This window comes from Nuphar pumila, chromosome 2 (genome assembly GCF_984573655.1).
Source record: "Nuphar pumila chromosome 2, dmNupPumi1.hap1.1, whole genome shotgun sequence".
In the NCBI taxonomy this organism is placed as follows: domain Eukaryota; kingdom Viridiplantae; phylum Streptophyta; class Magnoliopsida; order Nymphaeales; family Nymphaeaceae; genus Nuphar; species Nuphar pumila.
In genome coordinates this window covers 72,899,136-72,920,014 of record NC_143250.1, presented here as the reverse complement: position 1 = coordinate 72,920,014, position 20,879 = coordinate 72,899,136, and the positions used below count along the sequence as shown (strand labels likewise).

The 20,879-nt window shown below is 37.9% G+C and overlaps 1 protein-coding gene across 2 annotated transcripts in view; it reads left to right on the top strand.

The window, feature by feature from the left end:
* Window positions 1-20,879, top strand: part of LOC149845751 (Metallopeptidase M24 family protein) — a 40,428-nt gene that overhangs the window by 2,219 nt on the left and 17,330 nt on the right. For both annotated transcript variants that reach the window (XM_089995975.1, XM_089995974.1), the window contains exons 3-5: window positions 2,003-2,266; window positions 3,822-3,914; window positions 4,095-4,301. In XM_089995975.1, coding sequence (XP_089852101.1) covers window positions 2,003-2,266; window positions 3,822-3,914; window positions 4,095-4,301 — 564 coding nt within the window. The remainder of the gene's footprint in view (window positions 1-2,002; window positions 2,267-3,821; window positions 3,915-4,094; window positions 4,302-20,879) is intronic.

Here is a 20,879-nt window from a genome sequence, read left to right as displayed (position 1 = left end):
TCAGGTCAGGAGGATATGGGTTTAATTTTAGAACACAAATTGTTGGAGAAGGAAAAAAGGAGTTTTTAGAAGGGGATGAAGCCATCTTTCATGAAACAAATAATTAAGATTTTGATACTAACAAAAGTAAATTATGCCTCAATGTATGCCAACTATGTCTTATGGTGGCTTATTCATGGTAGTTAGTTCAACCAGCCTTCCACTCACTACCTCCTCATTGTTCCTTAAAAAAATATTTCTTAAAAGCATATTTGACAAAAAAAGAAACCCCATATGCTAAAAAGTAAACTTTTTGACCGTTTTATTTTCTCTCTCTCTCTCTCTCTATATATATATGTTATAAATTTTGTTGAGTTTATGCCCTTATTTCTCAAGGCTATACATTATTTTTATAAATTATATGACTAAACTATATTAACTAGTCTAGACTAGGCATGAATGTGGGTGATCGAGACCATAAGGGTATATGATTGCACCAGAGTTACCGGAAGCTTCTTAGATAGGTGGGAAGCTCGCTTCCCGGAAACTCGCTTCGGAAGCGCGATACTCCTCGCTTCCGAAACTTGATGAGAACCTCGATTCCCCCACGCTTCTCGTATGCTTTCCACACACTTCATTTATTCATCTTATATGTTCTCTTACTCAACTTTTCATGTTTTTTATGTGTTTTCTCTCACTCTTCTCACTCGATTCCATGTACTTTCTCTAAATTGGTAATCATCAATTTTAGATTTTGTTAAAAATTTAATTTTTACACTAAAAAATCATGAAATTTAATATTAGTCACTTTTATTTTAGTTTTTATTTGTGTTTCATTATGATTCACATTCAATTATTATATTTGTTTTTTTTATTCCTCGCTTCCCGCTTCCTATACATTTTAAAATGCTTCGCTTCTCGCTTCCGCTTCCTGTATCGTTTCCCGCTTCCTAGTCATCTAGGGACAAGTTCCATATTTCCATGACAGTTTAGGTACTCCTTTTTTGATTTATGTGAAGCCATAGTATATGGCAGCATGAATATTTGCAGTAAACTAATTACAAAATCCGATACTGTGGACTAAGTTCAATGACTCATTATATTCTGATGCTTTTGTGCTGCCATATTTTGTTATGAATCACTTGTTCTATCGGGCCATCCTGCCAAAATACAGGCAAAAAGCAGAAGCAAACTGGCATTTTTGGGTCTGGGTGGAATGATAGGAAATGGTATCCTTTGTAATTCAAGTCCACGTTTGTGAACTGTTGGATAATGAAATGAGTACAAATCTAGTTGTACTTTGCACTATAGAAGTCTACAGAAATTCTCTGGGTCTTGTAAGGTTTAGGATTAGGATATACATGGCCAAATACAAAGGTAATATATGTTATGAGGCATATCAGAAGAATGTAAGTACTAGAAGAGTACCTAGAAAACCCAGTTTATTTCTAGCAGTATGATGAACATGCATGCACACCATAAATGCATGTACATGCTTGCTTGATGTTCTCTGGTGCTCATTTATTTAAGCTTTTTGCTGAAACTAGTTGCTTCAGGCGACTAGACCTTGTCTTTGGAAGAAAAGGTTTCCTGTTTGTTGGAAATTCTGCTGCTCCCTTTGTAATTTTCTCCAATTGTAATTATTTATTTATTTATTTTCTTGTTCATCAATGTTTTGTAACTTATTTGTTCTTACCTTCTTTTAGAAAATGGAGCTTGCTTTAACAGAATTCAACAAGCGAGCTGTTTGCTTAGTTAAGATAGCCTATGAAACCTTTTCTGTTGCTTACTTTATAATAAATTTGCACCTGTGGAATTATATTTTGAGATAAATATATAATTGTGGAATTATATATGAAGACAAATAGAATATCATATCAAGAAGGAAACACGTACCTCATTTCACAAATACATTGTTTTAGAGCTTGAAATGAATTTATTTGATAAGCAATTAAAAGATGTTTTCCTGATTTTTTCTGTTTATACAATATTTCATTGGTTAGTTGCCATTCTCTCATTTCAGTTGTTAGAGAAAGGGGAAATGACACCTGGCATTACAGAATATGAGTACATATCAAGGAGAAAAAGGTTACTGGAGATGCTCCCAGAAGGGAGTCTGGCCATCCTTGCATCTGCTCCTGTAAAGATGATGACCGATGTGGTACCATATACATTCAGACAGGATGCTGATTATCTTTATATCACAGGCTGCCAACAACCTGGTGGTGTGTCTGTTCTAAGTACAGACTTTGGTTTGTGCATGTTTATGCCTGATCCTAGTCCCCAAGTATGTAGAGATGTTGCACACTTAACTCTTTGATATCTGCAATTTCTTCTCTTTTCTTTTCTTCTTTTACTTTTCTTCAATGTTTACTAGATTTTTACTCCTTTAAGGAGTCACAGAAATTTTTGATGCAAAATATACTTGTTGTTGGAAGATCTTAAACATTCACAATGGCAGTTCGTTCTTATCAATGCTACTGCTGTTACAAATTTTCGTTAATGACTGCATTGCAAAAATAGTGATAATGTCATGCCTTTTTTTTTTCCAAAACGATGCAAAAATTGTTATTAAAAAGTAAAAACTTGGAAGAATGCGATGTTACTAAAGACTAGATTTAATATCCACAAGCAGCTATCTTATGCGATGAAGACCTATCCAAGAATGTCATTATTTCCTCGATGTCAGTTACTAGCATTCATAACAGTGTTGTACATTATTGTGTATACCTTCGAGTTCCCTAAAAGTTCATTTGAAAGTCCTTGGAAAGTTGTCAGATGACCCTGGTCGTTTAAATGCTTAACATTAGAAGTTTATTTATTTAAGCAAAAAGTTTGCTATAGCATGTTCAAACTGGAGATATTTGATGATGTAAAGTATCATCACTGAAACAGCGTATGAGACTAGTCTTAGCATCTGAAAGTTCAAATGATCAGTTCCTAGACGTATTTGTGGAAAATAAACCTTTAACTTAAGGGTGCAATTAGATACACTGGGTCCTTATCATAATAATTTTCATTTCATCCACCTTTTTGGTATGTTTGGATGCTATATTAATATGGATACATTTGAAAGGAGAAGATATTCAGTTAATGCAAAAATATTCTCTAATTATGATGCTATATGGTCCATAAAAAGGTGAGATCACACTATATTTTGCCTCTCAGAAGAGGGAAACTACTCGTCTTCTCCCTAAGAACTAGGGACAGCCTACTCTCTCTCTCTCTCTGTCTCTCTAATCATGTATTCACCTATGAAAAGCAAACTGCTCATGCAATCTCTATCTATTTTATTTATTCCAAGCACATCCTAAATATTTTATTATAACAATAATAAATATTTACAATGTGTTTATTTTAGAAGCAGAAATATTAAAACTTTGAATTATTGATACATTCTACCATAAAATCATCCAACATAGTCTTCATGTCAAAATACAACAAAGCACTTCGATAGTAGGTATACATACATGCATCTGTTTGCTGTTGATGTGATTATCATTATACATTATCTACATGCTCAATCGGCATGCACAATCAAATGCTGTTGTTTGTCTGGAACATGTGCCATTTCCAGGAAGCGACAATTGAAGTGTTGGATAACCTGCTGTTCCTTGTCTTCTTGTGTGAATATTTTAATAGGTTCTAAATTTCTAATTGAACATCACTTTGTTCTTTGGTGACTGCTATTCCATGTATGCTTTGTGTAATGGCCTTGGTGAGAGTCATGGTACCACTTTATATTAGAGAAGATAGATCCTTACAACATGCTTTAGTTTTTTTAATTGCCATCAAATTCAGTAATTTTTGTATATTAAGAACTACTGCAATTTATGTTACAGGAAGTGATTTGGCAGGGGCAAATTGCAGGTGTTGAAGCTGCCATAGAGACATTTAAGGCTGAAAAGTCATTTCCAATTGGAAAAATGCATGAGGTCAGTGGGTTTTACAGTATCAGTATATCTATCTATCTATCTATATATACATTTCTTATTCATTTTTTGGGTAGAGATCATGTTTGTTTAGTATTATTCATGCGTATTACCTTGGTACAGATGCACACATGCGTACACATAACTAACATGAAGTTATCTCGTTCCAATTATCTGTGTTAGATTCTTCCGGATATGATTGAGAAGGCATCTAAATTGTTCCTTAATGGTGGGATGACTTTGCCAAGTTGCCTGAATTTGGATGCTCTTCGTAAGGCAAGTGATGGTGGGAAGATTAAAGATCTTACAAAGTATACCCATGAACTGCGATGGATAAAATCACCATCAGAACTTAAGCTAATGAAGGAATCAGCATCAATTGCCTGTCAGGTATGTCATTTTCTAAGTTGGGAGTGTAGTTTGTTTTAAAGATTTATGTTATTGTGTTGCAGGAAATGAGTTCTCTTTAGAAAGTGACCAAGGATATATCTATATTCATGGAGGATTAGTTGATATGTTAAACAATATAACATGAAAAACATGATATATGCAGCTCCAGTAACTTCCTGACTCACCAATCCAATCTCATAGTTACAATGAAGTTTTATGTTTTTTGTTAAAACATAGTGCCAATGAAGTTGAGGGAATGAAATAAATATCTTTAAATTCATCGGCCAACTTGGCATATGGACTTTTATGACTTGACAATGTAATGAAATGGTCTTCAACAAATGCACGAATAACTCACAAACAAGTGTCTATTGGAGACATTGCAAGCATGACCCTTGAAAGGGTATAAAAGGAAGAACACTTGAAAAATAAATAATACTTTATTCATGCACAAAATGCTTAAGAAGCATTGTAATTTACATTGAAGGGGTTCACCCCTATATATACAAAAAAGTGGAAGAGAGAGAAGAGCTCATTTTGAGCTCTCCAAAAGAGCTGTCGGACTCTAGTCCAACAACTCTTACTATAGATGTTGGATTGCAACTATTTGCACAGTCAAGTTGACTGAATCAAATATCTAGTTCCTACTGAACTAGATGCTAAAAAAGAAAATAAAGGAAAATAGAAAAAGAAAATAATAAAAGGAAAAATATAATATTAATATTAAATAATATATATGTATTACAATTTACATTTTAACACTCCCCTCAAACTTACGGTATAATGAGAAAAAGTTTGTCTAAGAGAAAGTGAAATCTGGGAGCAGCGAGAGGCTTAGTGAAGAAGTCTGATAATTGATATTCTGATGTAACATATGGCAGATTAATGGTTCCACGTAAGTATTCCTTTCTGACATAATGAAAATCCATCTCAATGTGTTTAGTGCGCTCATGGAATGTTCAGTTGTTTGCAATGTAGATCGCACTTTTGTTGTCACAGCACATCTTTGAAGCTTGCATTGCTTCAGTTCCCATACCTGCTAGCAATCGTCTGAGCCAAACAACCTCCATAGTGGTGGTTGCCATGGCTTTGTATTCAGCTGCGGTGGAGGAAAGAGAGACCTCCTGCTGCTTCTTGCACATCCACTAAATTAAGGCTTCACTTAGGAACACACAAAAACCAGTAGTTGAGTGCTTATTATTGGGATCACCTCCCCAGTCAAAATTAAATTTAATGAAGATGAAGCAGGCAAGAAGAGTCCTCGTGAAAGAGAGGATTTTAAGTATCTAATAATATGCAAAACTGCTCCCATATGCACAGAGGTGGGAGCATGCTGAAACTGACTGACTGTATGAACCGTATGAGCTATATCTGGCCTAGTAATTGAAAGATAAGAAAGAGCTTCCATAAGCTGTCTGTAAGGAGTAGGATCATCAAGAAGTTCTCCATCATCAATTTTCATTTTAACATTGACAACTTCTGGAGTGTTTACTTTCTTACCATCTGTAATTCCAGACATGAAAACAATATCAAGAGCAAATTTAGATTGAGATATCAAATATCCTCGTGGGGAATAAGCGACTTCAATGCCTAAAAAATATCTTAATAAACCTAAGTCAGTCATTTCAAAGTGAGTTTTAAGAAGAGATTTGATATTTGCAACTCCGAGTTTGTCGCCTCCAGTGATGATCATATCTATTAGAATATTGGATCGGATATGGATCCAATAGAGATCCATATCCGATATAGCTTCTCATACATATATGTAATATGTGTTTCTTGTAAAGGGCATTTTTATACATGCAAATTGTTTGTAACCCTATTAAGGTTAATGAAAAGATTAGTGCAGCATTAAGAAAAAATAGTTGTTGCCGTTTCCAAAGCAGAACTCGAGTTCTCTCCTCCCTCCTTCTCCATTCCCTTTCACGATTTTGAACCAGTTTATCATGGTATCAAAGCAGGTTGCAATCTGGGCATAACAGAGTTTTCCTCCTCGTTCTTCAGCCGATCTCGTGACAGGCTGCATCTTCGTGACAGGCTAAACCCAAAAGCCGATCTCGTGACATGCTGCATCCTCGTGACAGGCTAAACCCAAAAGCCGAGTTCTCCTCTAAACAGGTCGATTCTTTCCTGTTTCCTCCTCGTGACAGGCTGAATCCTCGTCCTTCAGCCGATTTCGCGACAGGCTGCATCCTCGTCCTTCAGTCGATCTCGCGACAGGCTGCATCCTCGTCCTTCGGCCGAGTACATCTTCTTCCTTGTGACAGACTAATCCCAAAAGCTGAAGATCTGTTTCCTCCTCTAAACAGGTCGATTCTTTCCCTTTCTCGATTCAAGACGATTCAAGTTTTCTGTTTTTCCTTCGTACCCAATTCTTTACTGCTTCACGATTCAAGACGATTCAAGTTTCCTGTTTTTTTTCCTTCGTACCCGATTTCCTACTTCTCCAATCTTGGTTCCTCTTCAGCCGGGTCGAACTCAAAAGCTGAGTTCTCTTCAAAAGGGCCAAGCCTATAAGTCATAATCTGTTGCTAATCCTTTCACCAACCACGTCCCTTGATCCACACCTTTCCAACCTAATACCAGCCGAGCCCTTCCAGTTCGTGAATCTGCTCACGCCTCCTCCTTCCTAAGCTTCTCAGTCAAGATCTTCCTAAACTACTCCCTTTTACCAGCTGCATCCCTTGATCCACAACTTTCAAACCTAACAACTTTCAAACCTAATACCAGCCGAGTCCTACCAGTTCGTGAATCTGCCTCATCTTCGCTTGCTCAAAGTTCGCAAATGGATACTTCAGCCAATCACGGTCTTTTCTCCAATTTCCTGGGGCAGCTAGTTTCTGAAAAACTAAACACAAACAATTATTTGACTTGGAAAAGACAAATTACTCCTTTCATTCGCAGTCAAGATCTTTCAGGTCATTTGGATGACTCCACTCCACCACCTGCAGAATTCATCACACAAGAAACAAAAGAAGACGGCGGTCTGCCAAATATCACTCGCAATCCTGCATTTGTTGGTTGGATGAAGCGCGATCAGGCTCTCGTCGCGTACATCACTTCCACGTTATCACAAGAAGTACTGATTTCTATTCCTGATGACCACACAACCAAGGTATTGTGGGAGAGTCTAGCTCAGACCTACTCTCAGATATCATAAGCTAAGGTGTTATATCTTAAGCGTGAATTTTAACTTCTAAAAAAGGGGACAATGACCATTATTGAATTTTTAAATCAAGTCAAGAGCATCACAGATCAATTAGCCATTGTTGGATATCCAGTGTCAGATAAAGAAAAAGTGCAACAAACACTGAATGCCCTGGGATCAGAGTATCACGTTATTGTGACTTCTTTATTATGCGTGCCGACGTTACCTTGTTTTGAAGATTTACGTGCTAAATTGTTTCAGTACGAGATGTCCTTGAAAAACATCTCTGACACCCCAGCAGGGCAATCATCTATGCATGATGTTTTTGCCACAGGGATAACTATTGATCGTGCACGAGGAGGGCGTGGCAGAGGTAAGGGAGCACAAGTTAAGGGTGGTCGCGGTTTGCTACCTACACCAAATGCCATTCCCAGCTAGTCAAAGAATGTTCCCACGTGCTACCAGTGCAACAAACGTGGCCACATCAAGGCCAATTGTTGGTTCAATCCTCAAAATGCTCAAAATTGCAATAGAATACAAAATAATAGAAATGTTGCTACATCAAGATCGACGGGTACCTTTCGGGTCAGTGATGATGCTAAGGACCTTCTCTTGTCTGCTATGGCTAACCTGAACTTGAAACAGAATGATGATGGAATATGATATATAGAGTCAGGGGCAACAACTCATGTCACTGGCAATGCAGGTAAGTTCTCTACTTTGATCCCCTATTTTGGTAAGTCTAATATTGTAACTGGAGATGAGACTCATCACCCCATTTCAAACGTAGGCAACATTCTCATCCCTTTGTCTGAATCTTCATCCATCCCTCTATCCAATGTTGTTCATGCACCAAATATAAAGAAAAATATTTTCTCTGTTTCTAAGCTTGTTGATTCTACCAATTCTTATGTCGAATTCACTCCTACTTCTGTTTTTGTCAAGGACCTTCAAACGAAGAAGATGTTTGCTAAAGGAGAGCGACGTGAAAACATGTATATCTTCAATGAAGAGCCTGCCTCTAGTGTTCTGAAGCCTCCCAAGTCCGATTACACTTCTAAAAGTATTCTAAGTATATCCCAATGTAATAAGCCAGAACTTTTGGCATTCCCGTCTTGGTCATTGTAGTCAAGTCTTTATTGAAAAACTAGTGTCCAATGGATTTCTTCCAGAGTCTGTTTCTCCTTTGTTGAAAAATAAAATGTGTTTCAGTTGTCAGGTCTGCAAAAGTCATGTACTTCCTTTTCATCAAATAAATAAAAGAGCCTCCATGCCTTTTGAGATAATATGTTCTGATGTTTGGGGCCCAACCCCCAATACTTCTTCTTCTGGAAGTAAATATTATGTATCCTTTATTGACAGTTTTTCTCGCTTTACCTGAATATTCTTTATGAAACACAAACCAGAGGTTTTTCTTATCTTTTGTCACTTTCATGCCTATGTTAAAACCCAATTCTCTCAAAACATCTAGATTCTCCAATGCGATGGAGGCGGTGAGTATTCCTCCAAAGAATTTTTAGACTTTCTCCAAGATAATGGGATACATCGTAGAGTTTCTTGCCCGTACACTCCACAACAAAATGACATTGCTGAACGTAAGCACATACACATTGTGGAAAGTGCAATGAGCATGCTGCATGGTTCTAATGTGCCTATTAGTCTTTGGACAAAAGTTTTTCATATTGCCACTCATGTGATAAATCGTCTTCCTATGCCTATTCTTGAAAATCAATCTCCCTATTATGTTCTCTTTGGTGATCATCCTGATTATGATGAGTTACGAGTTTTTGGATGCATATGTTATGTCCACATTGATAGATCCATGAGAACTAAATTTCAGGACAAAGCCTCTATATGCCAGTTTGTAGGTTATGCAGATGAACACAAGGGTTACAGGTGCTATGATCTTGCAAGTAGAAAGATCAGAATTTCCAGAAATGTTATTTTTGATGAAAATAGTTTTCTGGGAAATAAAGCAGATCGCAATCATGAACATATTGACACCAATGATAATTGGTATGATCCATGGCTCAGTGCTGAACTTATTTCACAGACTGGGGTTTATACCACCTTGACTCCTGAAAGCACCAATGATGAGACGGTTTCTGATGAGGCATCGAAGACAGAATGTCTGAGATACAAAGGAAATGTCTATACCAGGAGACCCAAGAAGCGAACAGATATGCCTACTGGAGAACACGTGGCATTTTCTAATGACAGAGAGGCATTAAGAAGATCAGGCAGGATAAGGCATCCCATTGAAAAATGAGTGAGTTATGATAATTTTTCAATGGATTTTCAGATTTTTCTATCCAAGATTGAGAAATACGAAGAACCACTTGTTTTTTGTCAAGCCATCCACTCTAAGAAATGGATTGAAGCAATGAATGAGGAAATCGAGGCACTCCATGAGTGCCAAACATGGGAGATAGTTGGACGTCCTCTAGATAAAAATGTTGTTGGCTCAAAATGGGTTTATAAGATTAAGTATAAGTCGGATGGTAGCATTGAACGTTACAAAGCTCGTCTTGTTGTCAAAGGTTTTACTCAAGAATACGGACAAGATTATGAGGAGACTTTTAGCCCAGTGGTGAAAATGGGAACTATTCGTATCATTCTTGGCTTGGCAGTTGAACATGGGTGGACCCTTAGTCAGCTTGATGTTAAAAATGCATTCCTGCATGGGGATTTAAATGAAGAAGTCTACATGGAGCAGCCTCAAGGTTATGCAGAGGATAAATCCAAAGGAATATGTATGCAAATTAACCAGAGCATTGTATGGCTTAAAGCAAGCCTCCAGATCATGGTTTGAAAGTTTCTCCTTAGAAATTCAGAATCATTCTCTATTCATATATAAGGATGATGACACTATGGTTTTCTTACTTATATATGTTGATGATATTGTGATCACTGGCAATGCACCAGACCACATTCAACGAATTAAGGTGATTCTAAGTATGCGGTTCAAGATGAAAGACCTTGGGGAACTGAGATATTTCCTTGGTGTAGAGGTGGACAGGCAGGATGGAAAAATGTCATTAACCCAACACAAGTACACTCTTGATCTTTTAGCCAAAGCAGGAATGGCAGATTGCAAACCTCTGCCTACACCCAGTGTTGTCAATCAAAAGCTCAGCATTTGTGATGGAGAGTTGTACCATGATGCAAGAAAATACCGCAGTATAGTGGGCATGTTATAGTACCTCACTTTTACCAGACCAGACATCGTCTATTCTGTAAACCAAGTATCTCTGTTTATGCATGAACCAAAAATTGGTCACATGGATGCCATCAAACGTATTCTTCGCTATCTAAAAGGCACGGTGGGTGATGGACTCACATATGTTCAGTCTTCATGGGGGACACCAAAACATGATATATTGGCATATACAGATGCAGACTGGGCAGGTGACCCAGATGAAAGGAGATCTGTTTCAGGTTACTGTGTTTTTATTGGAAAAAATCTTGTCTCATGGAGCAACAGAAAACAGAAGGCTGTAGCAAGATCTAGCACCGAGGCAGAGTATAGATCTATGGCAGCTGCCACAACTGAAGTGACCTGGATTAGACATCTACTTACAGAAATGGGAGAGAATGTCTCAGGTTCAACTCTTATGTGTGATAATAGAAGTGCCATACAAATTGCGATCAATCCTGTTCATCATAGTCGAACTAAGCATATTGAGATCGACCAACACTTCATCAGACAAAAGATAGCAGACAAAAAGATTGAACCAGTTTATGTATCGTCAGAAGATCAAGTCGCTGATGCGTTCACAAAAGGTCTCACGAGTAACCGTTTCTGGTATCTGAAGAACAAGTTGCACATGGTTTACTCCCATGCACAACTTGAGGGAGGGTATTAGAATATTGGATCGGATATGGATCCAATAGAGATCCATATCCGATATAGCTTCTCATACATATATGTAATATATGTTTCTTGTAAAGGGCATTTTTGTACATGCAAATTGTTTGTGACCCTATTAAGGTTAATGAAAAGATTAGTGCAGCATTAAGAAAAAATAGTTGTTGCCGTTTCCAAAGCAGAACTCGAGTTCTCTCCTCCCTCCTTCTCCATTCCCTTTCACGATTTTGAACCAATCTACATTGAGAAGAATAATAATGATGCCTACATCAGATTTCTTAACAAACAAAGCAGTGTCAGTTAAACAAAGTTGAAAACCAATATCAAGCATAACATGACTAAATCGGTCATACCGGGCTTTTGGAGCCTGTTTAAGACCATAAAGAGTTTTTTTCTAGACGAAGAGCTTTACACTTAGGGATACTAATACCAGATGGGGCTTCCATGTATACTTCTTCAACGAGATTCTCATTCATGAAAGCATTTTTGACATCCAATTGAAAGATATGTCATTTCTAATGGAGGCCAAGGCTATTAAAGTTCTAACAGTGGTCATACGGGCTACAGGAGCAAATGTTTCTTCATAATCGATGCATACTCTTGGGCATATCCTTTTGCTACTAAACATGCCTTATACCTTTTTAGGGTCCCATCACTTTTGTTTTTGACTTTGTATACCCACCTACAACCTATAGGTTTCTTACCTGGAGGGATATCTTGGATCGTCCAAGTGTTGGCCTTTTCTAGTGTATCCAATTCTATTTTCACGGCTTCTATTCATTCTATATGATTTTTGGTTTGAGAATAGGATGATGGTTCAACATATGATTGTATTAATGTAATGGCTGCCCTATATGTGGGTGAAAAAGACTCGTAAAACACAAATTTTCCAGGAAGTCTAGAGATTCTAGTCGTTCTTTTGGGTGGAACTTCGGAGTATTTTTGTAATGCACATGAAAGATTTTGCTCTCTACGTCTTGAATATTGTAGACTAACATCCCTATGGATTTGCTCTTCATTATCATCATTTTTAACAACATGACTTTGATCATTGTCAAGGTCATATCCAAAATCACATTCATTGGATTTTGAAGTTGGATCAATTGAAAATGAGTATTCAGTGACATCTTTGGATTTTTCAAATTCAAAGAAGCTTTCTTTTTCCAAAAAAGATACATTTCTTGACACATATAATTTGTTATTTTGAAAATCGAAACACCTGTAGCCTTTTTTATTATCAGCATTTCCTAAAAAGGCACATGAGATTACACGAGGAGAGAGCTTGTCATTTTGGTTGGTGAAAACAAAACATTTGCATCCAAGGACTCTTAATCTAGAATAATCTGGAGTTAAATTAACAAGTTTTTCTATTGGAGTTGTATTCTTTAATGAGGAAGATGGCATCTTATTGATGAGGTAAGTTGCAGTTAGGATCATTTCTGTAAAACCCACAAAATTTAAAAAAAAAATAATTGGACCTGGGTCGGATCCAGACCCGGACCCGTTAACCCACTGGGGTTATAAACAGAGTGCGGGGCGAGGGTTTTTTCTTTTAAAACCCTTTCCCTCCCCGCAACCGCGATCCCTCGTTCCTCTTCTTTTGAAAAAAAAGGGGAAACCCCTTTGGGGTTTCCCGATTCATGCCCTCCCCCGTGTCTTTAAGAGAACACATAGGGGAGAGGCCTCTTTTAACGAAAGGCCTCTCCTGTCCCTGCGCTCCTCCTCTCTCGTCTCCCTCTCGTGCGGCAACATCGGCGACGTCGGTCGACGACGCTGGCCCCTTCCAGTTACGCCCTCCTTTTCCTCTTCTTCTTCTTCTCCTTGTTGCCAGAGGGCCGACAGGAGGCTGGTGGCCCCTGCCATGCCTTCCTCTTCTTCCCCTTTCTTTTGGTTTGTCGGGAGGCCGACGGGCCCCTGCCGCGCTTTCCACGCTCTCCCCCTCTCTGCCATGCTCTCTTTTTCCCCTGGAACTCCCGTATGGTAGGGGCCTCAACCCCTGCCACTGGGGTTCCTTTCTGTAGGTAGGGTGAAGCCTTGCCTCCTCGTTCTGGCAGAGGCCTTGGCCCTGCCGTTCGCACACTCTAACAGGCAGAGTCAGGCCCTGCCTCTTCCTCATCCGACAGGGGGCTTGCCTCTATCGAAGCCCCTGCCTCTTGAGTGTCTTTCTAGCAGGGGTTTCCCCCTTGCCGCTTGAGATTCACAGTGGGCTTTTGCCTCGCCACTTGTCTCCTGGCAAGGTCGGCAGGGGCCAAGCCCCTGTCGCCTGTGCTTGTCTCGAGGGGTCGGCAGGATCAAGGCCTGTCGTCCCCTGTTCCCCCTTGACCGGTCGACAGGCAAGGGTGATGCCCCTGCCATTGCTGCAACCTTCTTGCTTGCGGTAGGTCGGCAGGAGTCGAGTCCTTCCCGCCTTTTGTAAGGCGGTAGGGGCCGAGCCTTGTCGTTTTTTTGCCTTTTAGCAGGTCGACAGGGGGCCAAGCCCCTGTTTGCGATAACAGAAGGTCGGCAGGGGACTTAGCCTCTGCTGCCTTCTGTCTTTTTTGCAGATCGGCAAAGGATGGGTCCCCTGTCGTTCTTCGCCACTCTCTGTAGCTTCTGCAGGTCCACAGGGGTGAAGCCCCTGCCTCTGCCTCCCTTAATGAATGCCACGTTGGGTCAGGCTCGCAGATGAGTCCGCCCGTCCCTCCAGTTTCCTTTCAAATGGTTAATTGATTACCTTTTTCGTAGCTGGCGCAACAGAGCACGCTTGCCTCTGCGTCGGTTCTGAGGTACGGGTCTTCTCTTTTGAATATGAGTGAGAAATCGAATGCCGGTTCGATTCTATGCAAGATTTAGACGTAAAATCCATGGAAAAATGAGTAGATCCATATGTCTACTCTATAATACATAAGAGAGGATCTATGGATCCTCTTCCATGGGTTCGTTTTCGATTTCCTTCACCCTTTTTACAATAAATTTCTATGTATGTTTCTTTTATGTCAAAACAGAATTTATTTCATGACAAAATAGCTTGTGAATGTGGTTGTGTTATGGTATTACCTATTCCCTTAGATGTGCCTTTGACTCCTTTCATTCTTACGAAAATAAAATTCTCTACATGCTTAGTTTTATGCAAAAACAGAGTTTATGTTATGATAAAGATAGCTGGTTATGTGTTGGCATCATGATAAAATCGATCCCTATGGATCTGTTTTTGATTCTCTTTATCTTTTCAAATATAAATCTGTATATGTAGACATGCATATATTCGTCTAGATGTAATATGCATATGTTGAATGCATGAATTCATCTAAGTATAATATGCAAACATGCAAGTGGAATGCATATGTTACCTATAAGTCTTGTTGGAGTTGTGTGTATACCTGTACATGCATATTAGTGTTAATCATGCCTAATGCATACACTTGAAGTGACGTATGCAGCCAAGTGAATATAGGGGTCCTTAAATCTGGATATGCATGCATACTATAAGTTTGATAGCATGATTTTGTTTACTTATGATTTTTTTTTCATCCTTATGGACCCTATGCTGATATATATATATATATATATATATATATATATATATATATATATATATATATATATATATTGGCATGTTTGGACTGTGCAACAGGGCCCAACCGAGTGAGCTCGGCTGGGGAGTCTGCTAGAGTCTTGGGCTGCGGGTGTGGCATGGTTTGGCCATACTTTGACAGGCCATAGGCCCAGCTGAACTCATTCAGCTGGCTTGGCCTGTTAAGCCCTTGGGGCCCAGCCGAGTGGCTCGGCTGGGCAACCTTGTGGGTTTGTTTTGAAACCCCAGCTGACTAGGTCGGTTGGGTGCAAATTTCTTTAAAAAAAAATACATATATTATTTGTATTGTGTGCTACCCGTTGTAGATTCTAGATTTTTACCTGCTTATGATTAACACGTTTTTGCATGATCAATATTCTAAGACAATGTTACTACATGGGTATTTTGTGAATATGTACCAATCTGAATTGTTGGTCATGCTGTATATATATAGTTACACAAGTAGTCACATGTGTAAAAAGACTTATGAACTAAGTCACACAGACTCAGCTAGGGAGGTGCCGCACCCGAGTCGACACGCCCCGACACGGGTGCGGCTTCGGACTCGGCCGCCGAGTCGGACTCGGTCAACGAGTCGAGGCTGAGTCCGTTCACATTTTGGACTCCGTCAACTTTGACCGAGTCCAAAAATGTCCATTTGTCCCTAAAAAAATGATTTTTTTTATATTTTTTATTTTAAAAAAATATAAAAAGAGTCACAGTGCACTGTGCACAGTGGACTGTGACTGTGACTGTGACTGTGACTGTGACTGTGACTGTGACTGTGACTGTGACTGTGACTGTGACTGTGACTGTGCACAGTGCACAGTGCACAGTGCACAGTGCACAGTGCTGTGCACAGACACTGTCACGGACTGTGTTGTGTCTGTGCACTTTTGTAAAAAATAATATATATATATATATATATATATATATATATATATATATATATATATATATATATATATATATATATATATATATATATATATATATATATATATAGCCGAGTCCCTGTGTCCAAAAATTTTAAAATTGCGCTGCACCCGTCTCGCACCCGCACCCGCACCCATGTGACATAGCTTATGAATGAAGGCTTGCATATGATGTGAGTATTTGAATTAAAAACATGCATTTGATTTGATTAAATGCATTTAAATGAAAACATGCACTTGATATAGTTGCACATGAATTAAGTAAATATATGCTAATGAATATTTTTGTTTCATACATATAATAAAGGTTTGCATATATGGATGTGCATTTAGAAAGCATGTGGTTTATTTCTTATATGACATGTTGGATATGAATGCATGCATGTTAACATGTTATGACAAAGTTTGTTTTGGTACAGGTGCATACATGATATGAATGTGTGCTGCCCTGAAATTCAATTTCTAGATTTGAGTTATGTTCATGTATGTGGATGTTAACATATGTTATCAATGAACAATTTCAGTGCCTACATTTATGGAACATGTTTAATTATCGTGCATTTATGAATTGGTTTCAAGTGCATGTGTATACATAAAATCGATGTGTGTTTGGCATGTAGAATCCTACATAAATGTTCTCATGTACTTATGAATCATAAATGAATGCATTCGTGTTAAGTGATTTCATGAAAGAAATTTCACATGGACGATGAACACATGCATATGACTGTGGTAGCTCATGCACATTGTTAAATTGGTATGAATGAATGTGCATTTGGAATCATATTGGTATCGTTGCATAAATTGGTTATTGTTATGATTTTTGCATATAGTGCATCGATGATCAAAATGAATCATCGTAGGCCTGGAGAGCCTTGAGCTTTGGTTTGCTCTTTATTTACTTTTAATTGTATCGCAAAAATCACATTCATTTTGATTTCACTATATATTACACTGTTCTGTGTTTCCTCGGGCGGGAGTCCCGTGATGGTTTTCATAGGGGTAGATGCGAGCTCTTGCCTTTGTTTTTGCATGCTGAATTGCAAAACTCAATAATTGGCTTTTAATAAAAAGATAATGAATAAGAATGAGAATCTTAAAGATTCGGTTTTAGGGAATCACGAGGATACAAAAACTCCATGTGCTTTACTTTGACCCCCTAAACCCGATATTGAGGTTCTTTCTCCTGACCACGGTTTTAGGGAGAGTCTGCCACTTTACCTGGGGTGGTGTGTTCGACAGAACTGTTGTTTTGGTATACCAAGGAAGTGACACTTGTGGGCGTGAAGTGTCCTTGACATTAGATGTGGAGGTCTAATGTTTCGAAGGTGATTCGGTCTAAGGCTAAGTTTGGAACCCAGTAATAAAATACAACTTGTGTGTAAAGCTATCCTGGGAACCTAACTTGTCTACGAGAAAATTGTACCCGCTTGGTGTATCCCGGACAACGATAATTAAAAAGATAAACTTAAATTGTATGCATTTGATAGGACATGTATATGGAACAAAAAACTTTAATAAAGGATAATAAAGTATTCATGCATTGCACATAAATCATGCATATACCTGTTATGCATTAGGACATGCATCTTTTATCTGTTCCCTTAATTGTTACATGTTTGTGGATGCATGTTGTTTAAATTCTAATGCATGTTAAATATACTGTTTACTTACATTGTGATTCCTGTTATTGATTTATGTTCTGCATGCTTAATAACTGTTTCATATTGCATGAATACTTAATTGAATTATGTAATTGTCGTAATTGCTTTACTCTGAATTGTTGCATGAAATCGTATCCTGTACCCAACAACCATGAGAAGAGAAGAAGATATTACATCCATAGTCAGATATTTGCGAGACAGATAAGAGATTTAAATTAAGTTTAGGGATATATCTAACTTCTGGGATAATTTTTTTTTGGATTTTTGAAGATTTTCAAAACATCATATTCTTTTTACTTCAAGAGATGTGTTATCGTCTGTAAAAACCTTTGACACACTTGAGTTATTTTTAAGACATTCAGATATATTATTAACATTTAGGGTCATGTGAAAAGAATCACCAAAATCTAAAAGCCAAGGAAAGTTACCTGGACCGAAGAAAGATGCAACTGCCGCTCCAGTTGAGGCTTCAGTTGAGGAGGATACCCCTTTGAGAAGAGGTTGAAGGATTTCCATCAATTGAGCCATAAATACATGTGCATCTTGATCTTTTGACTCAGATTCAACAGATGCAACTATTTTTTCTTCTTTTTTTTTTAACTTTGGACATTGAGGCCTATAGTGCCTTGGTTCATGACAATGATGACAAGTGACTTCTTTTATCAAAGTCACCGTTTTGCTTTCCAAAATGAGGCGGCTTGTGAGTACGAGTATGATTCCCCGGTCTAGACTCAGCTAAAACTAAGTCATCATCAACTTTTGGAGTACTTTTTCTAAGTTTATTTTTCTCCATAGTAAACTCTTCTATAGTATCAACAACAGAAAATTTTTTTCCATGATGTAAAAGGGCCGATTTGGTAGATTCAAATTCTGACCTTAGACCATTCATAAATTGATAGAAATGTTCCATATTGAGTTGCTTTTGGCGAAGCTCGATATCTTCGGCACAATGCCATTTGGGCTCAAGAAGAGCCAACTCTTCCCAAAGTTCGGACAACTCATTGTAATAATTTTGAATAGTTTTATCTTTTTGAGTCATTGTCCAAATTTTGTCTTGTAAATTGCACACATGTGCAATATCTTTAAGGGAATACATGTTTTTGAGGTATTCCCAAGCCTTATTGACATGCTTAAACTTAGCCAGACTAGAGCATTTTTTAATGTCTACACTATTGATGAGCCATGATATAATTTTTGCATGCCCTATCCTCTACTTTTTCCATTTCTTTTCATAAGTAGCTAACGCCTTACTCTTCTCTTCTTCCGTTAGAGGAACCTCTTTATCACCATCTTTCTTGGTAAGAGATAGTTTAGGTTCCGAATTGGAACCATCCACTATACCCCATAAACCTTTCCCCCAAATGTGGTGCTTCATAATCGAAGCCCACATTACATAGTTAATATCATTTAGCTTCATAGGAATGATGGTGATCTTATCATTGTCATACATCTTTTAAAAGGGTAAGAGAAGAATAGATAGGAGGAGTGAGAGAGAGAAAAAGAAAAGAAAAGAAAAAGAGTAGACAAAGGAATAAGAGAGAGGATACAAAACCAAATTTTTTATAGCACAAGTCCGCCTTTCTTCAAACAAATCTTCTTGAGCCAAGAACAAGGTGATGAAACACCTTTGTAAATGTGGCACAAAAATCGAGGTAGAAGCACTTCAAGATCTAAGGATTTCGTAGCTCTGATACCATGTAATGAAATGGTGGTCTTCAACAAATGCACGAATAACTCACAAACAAGTGTCTATTGGAGACACTACAAGCATGACTCTTGAAAAGGTATAAAAGGAAGAACACTTGAAAAATAAATAATACTTTATTCATGCACAAAATGCTTAAGAAGCATTGTAATTTACATTGAAGGGGTTCACCTCTATATATACAAAAAAGTGGAAGAGAGAGGAGAGCTCATTTTGAGCTCTCCAAAAGAGACGTTCTCTTATTATAGCTGTTGGACTAGATTCCAACAGCTCTTATTATAGCTGTTGGACTAGAGTCCAACGGCTATTTGCACAGTCAAGTTCTAGATCAAATATCTAGTTCCTATTGAACTAGATGCTAAAAAAGAAAATAAAGGAAAATAGAAAAAGAAAATAATAAAAGGAAAAATATAATAATAATATTAAATAATATATATGTATTACAGTTTACATTTTAACATACAATTGATCCCATGAATATAGGCTTCTGATTATCACTACATGCCTCAGTGCAGCTTCTGCTTATTGTGCCGTCCACAACTTCATACCCTCTTTGTGATCTGCTCAAGAAATGTCTCGTTACCATTGTGAAAAAACAAGGATTTTCGAGATAGTTGTCAGGTCAAGTTCAAGGGTTTACTAGTCTATCGACTATAGCATCAGTGTCTATTGACACTGCTGTAGTTTGTGAAATTTTATTACTGTTCTTGCACCTGCAATGTCACATTGTAGTTATGCTTTGTGTGTGACACATTTTGCGGATGCTTGGTTTCAGCTGCCCTTAGAACATTGTTTTGTATACTGGTTTTCTGTGAGCCTGCAATCTGACTCCCAGCCTGTTTCATTGGCATGTGATATTACTCAGCAACTACCCGGCCTTTGTTTGCTTATTGTTCTATCACCTAAATGCTGCTAATGGAGAAATTGGGTTCTTCAAGCCATTCTATACATCGTTGTTGCAAGTTTCTTCATTTCAATTCATCCTATTCCCAGTTTTCTAAAATTTATTTTCAGTTCCTTAGAAAAAACTGCTCATAATTATAGCATCAGTTTTCTCCAGGGATGGACTTGGATAATCCCTACTCTATGGATGAGGTTACACAGGGTTTGATATTTTTACTATAGTTGCTGATGCCGTGTTCTTTCTTCATTGGAGTACCATAATCTTAGTTATTCTACATGCTCTCAAGTTTGATTTTCATGTAGTTTGAAGATTGCAAATTGATTTGCATGTAGTGACTCTATGGTGCCTACATTCTCTATTTTATCTTTGACTACATGAATTTATTTGTTTTCTAGTGCTGTGTCCTACTTTTACAAATAAATGTGGGTGGTCATATTGTGTGTTGGTTATTGATGGCCACAACATGTCTATGTTAGACATTTTCTCATATTATATGCCATTTTATGGTATTTTGCAATTAAATTGGACTAGAATTCCCTATAAAACAAAGATTGATGTTTTGCCTGATTATGTATCCATGTTCATTGTTGCAATATAGCTGTCTCTTTGTGTAATTGCTATTGTCATAATATGAGTGCTCCTCAGTTTTCCAGCTATAACACCTGTTCACCAGCAATGTATAATGTTGGACATGGCTGTCATTGCTGCAGAGCAGTGTAAGGACACCAGTGATGATGACTCATATGTTCACTCGGAGCTTCAATTGGATAATTTCTTCACTAATTTGATTCTACAAAATTT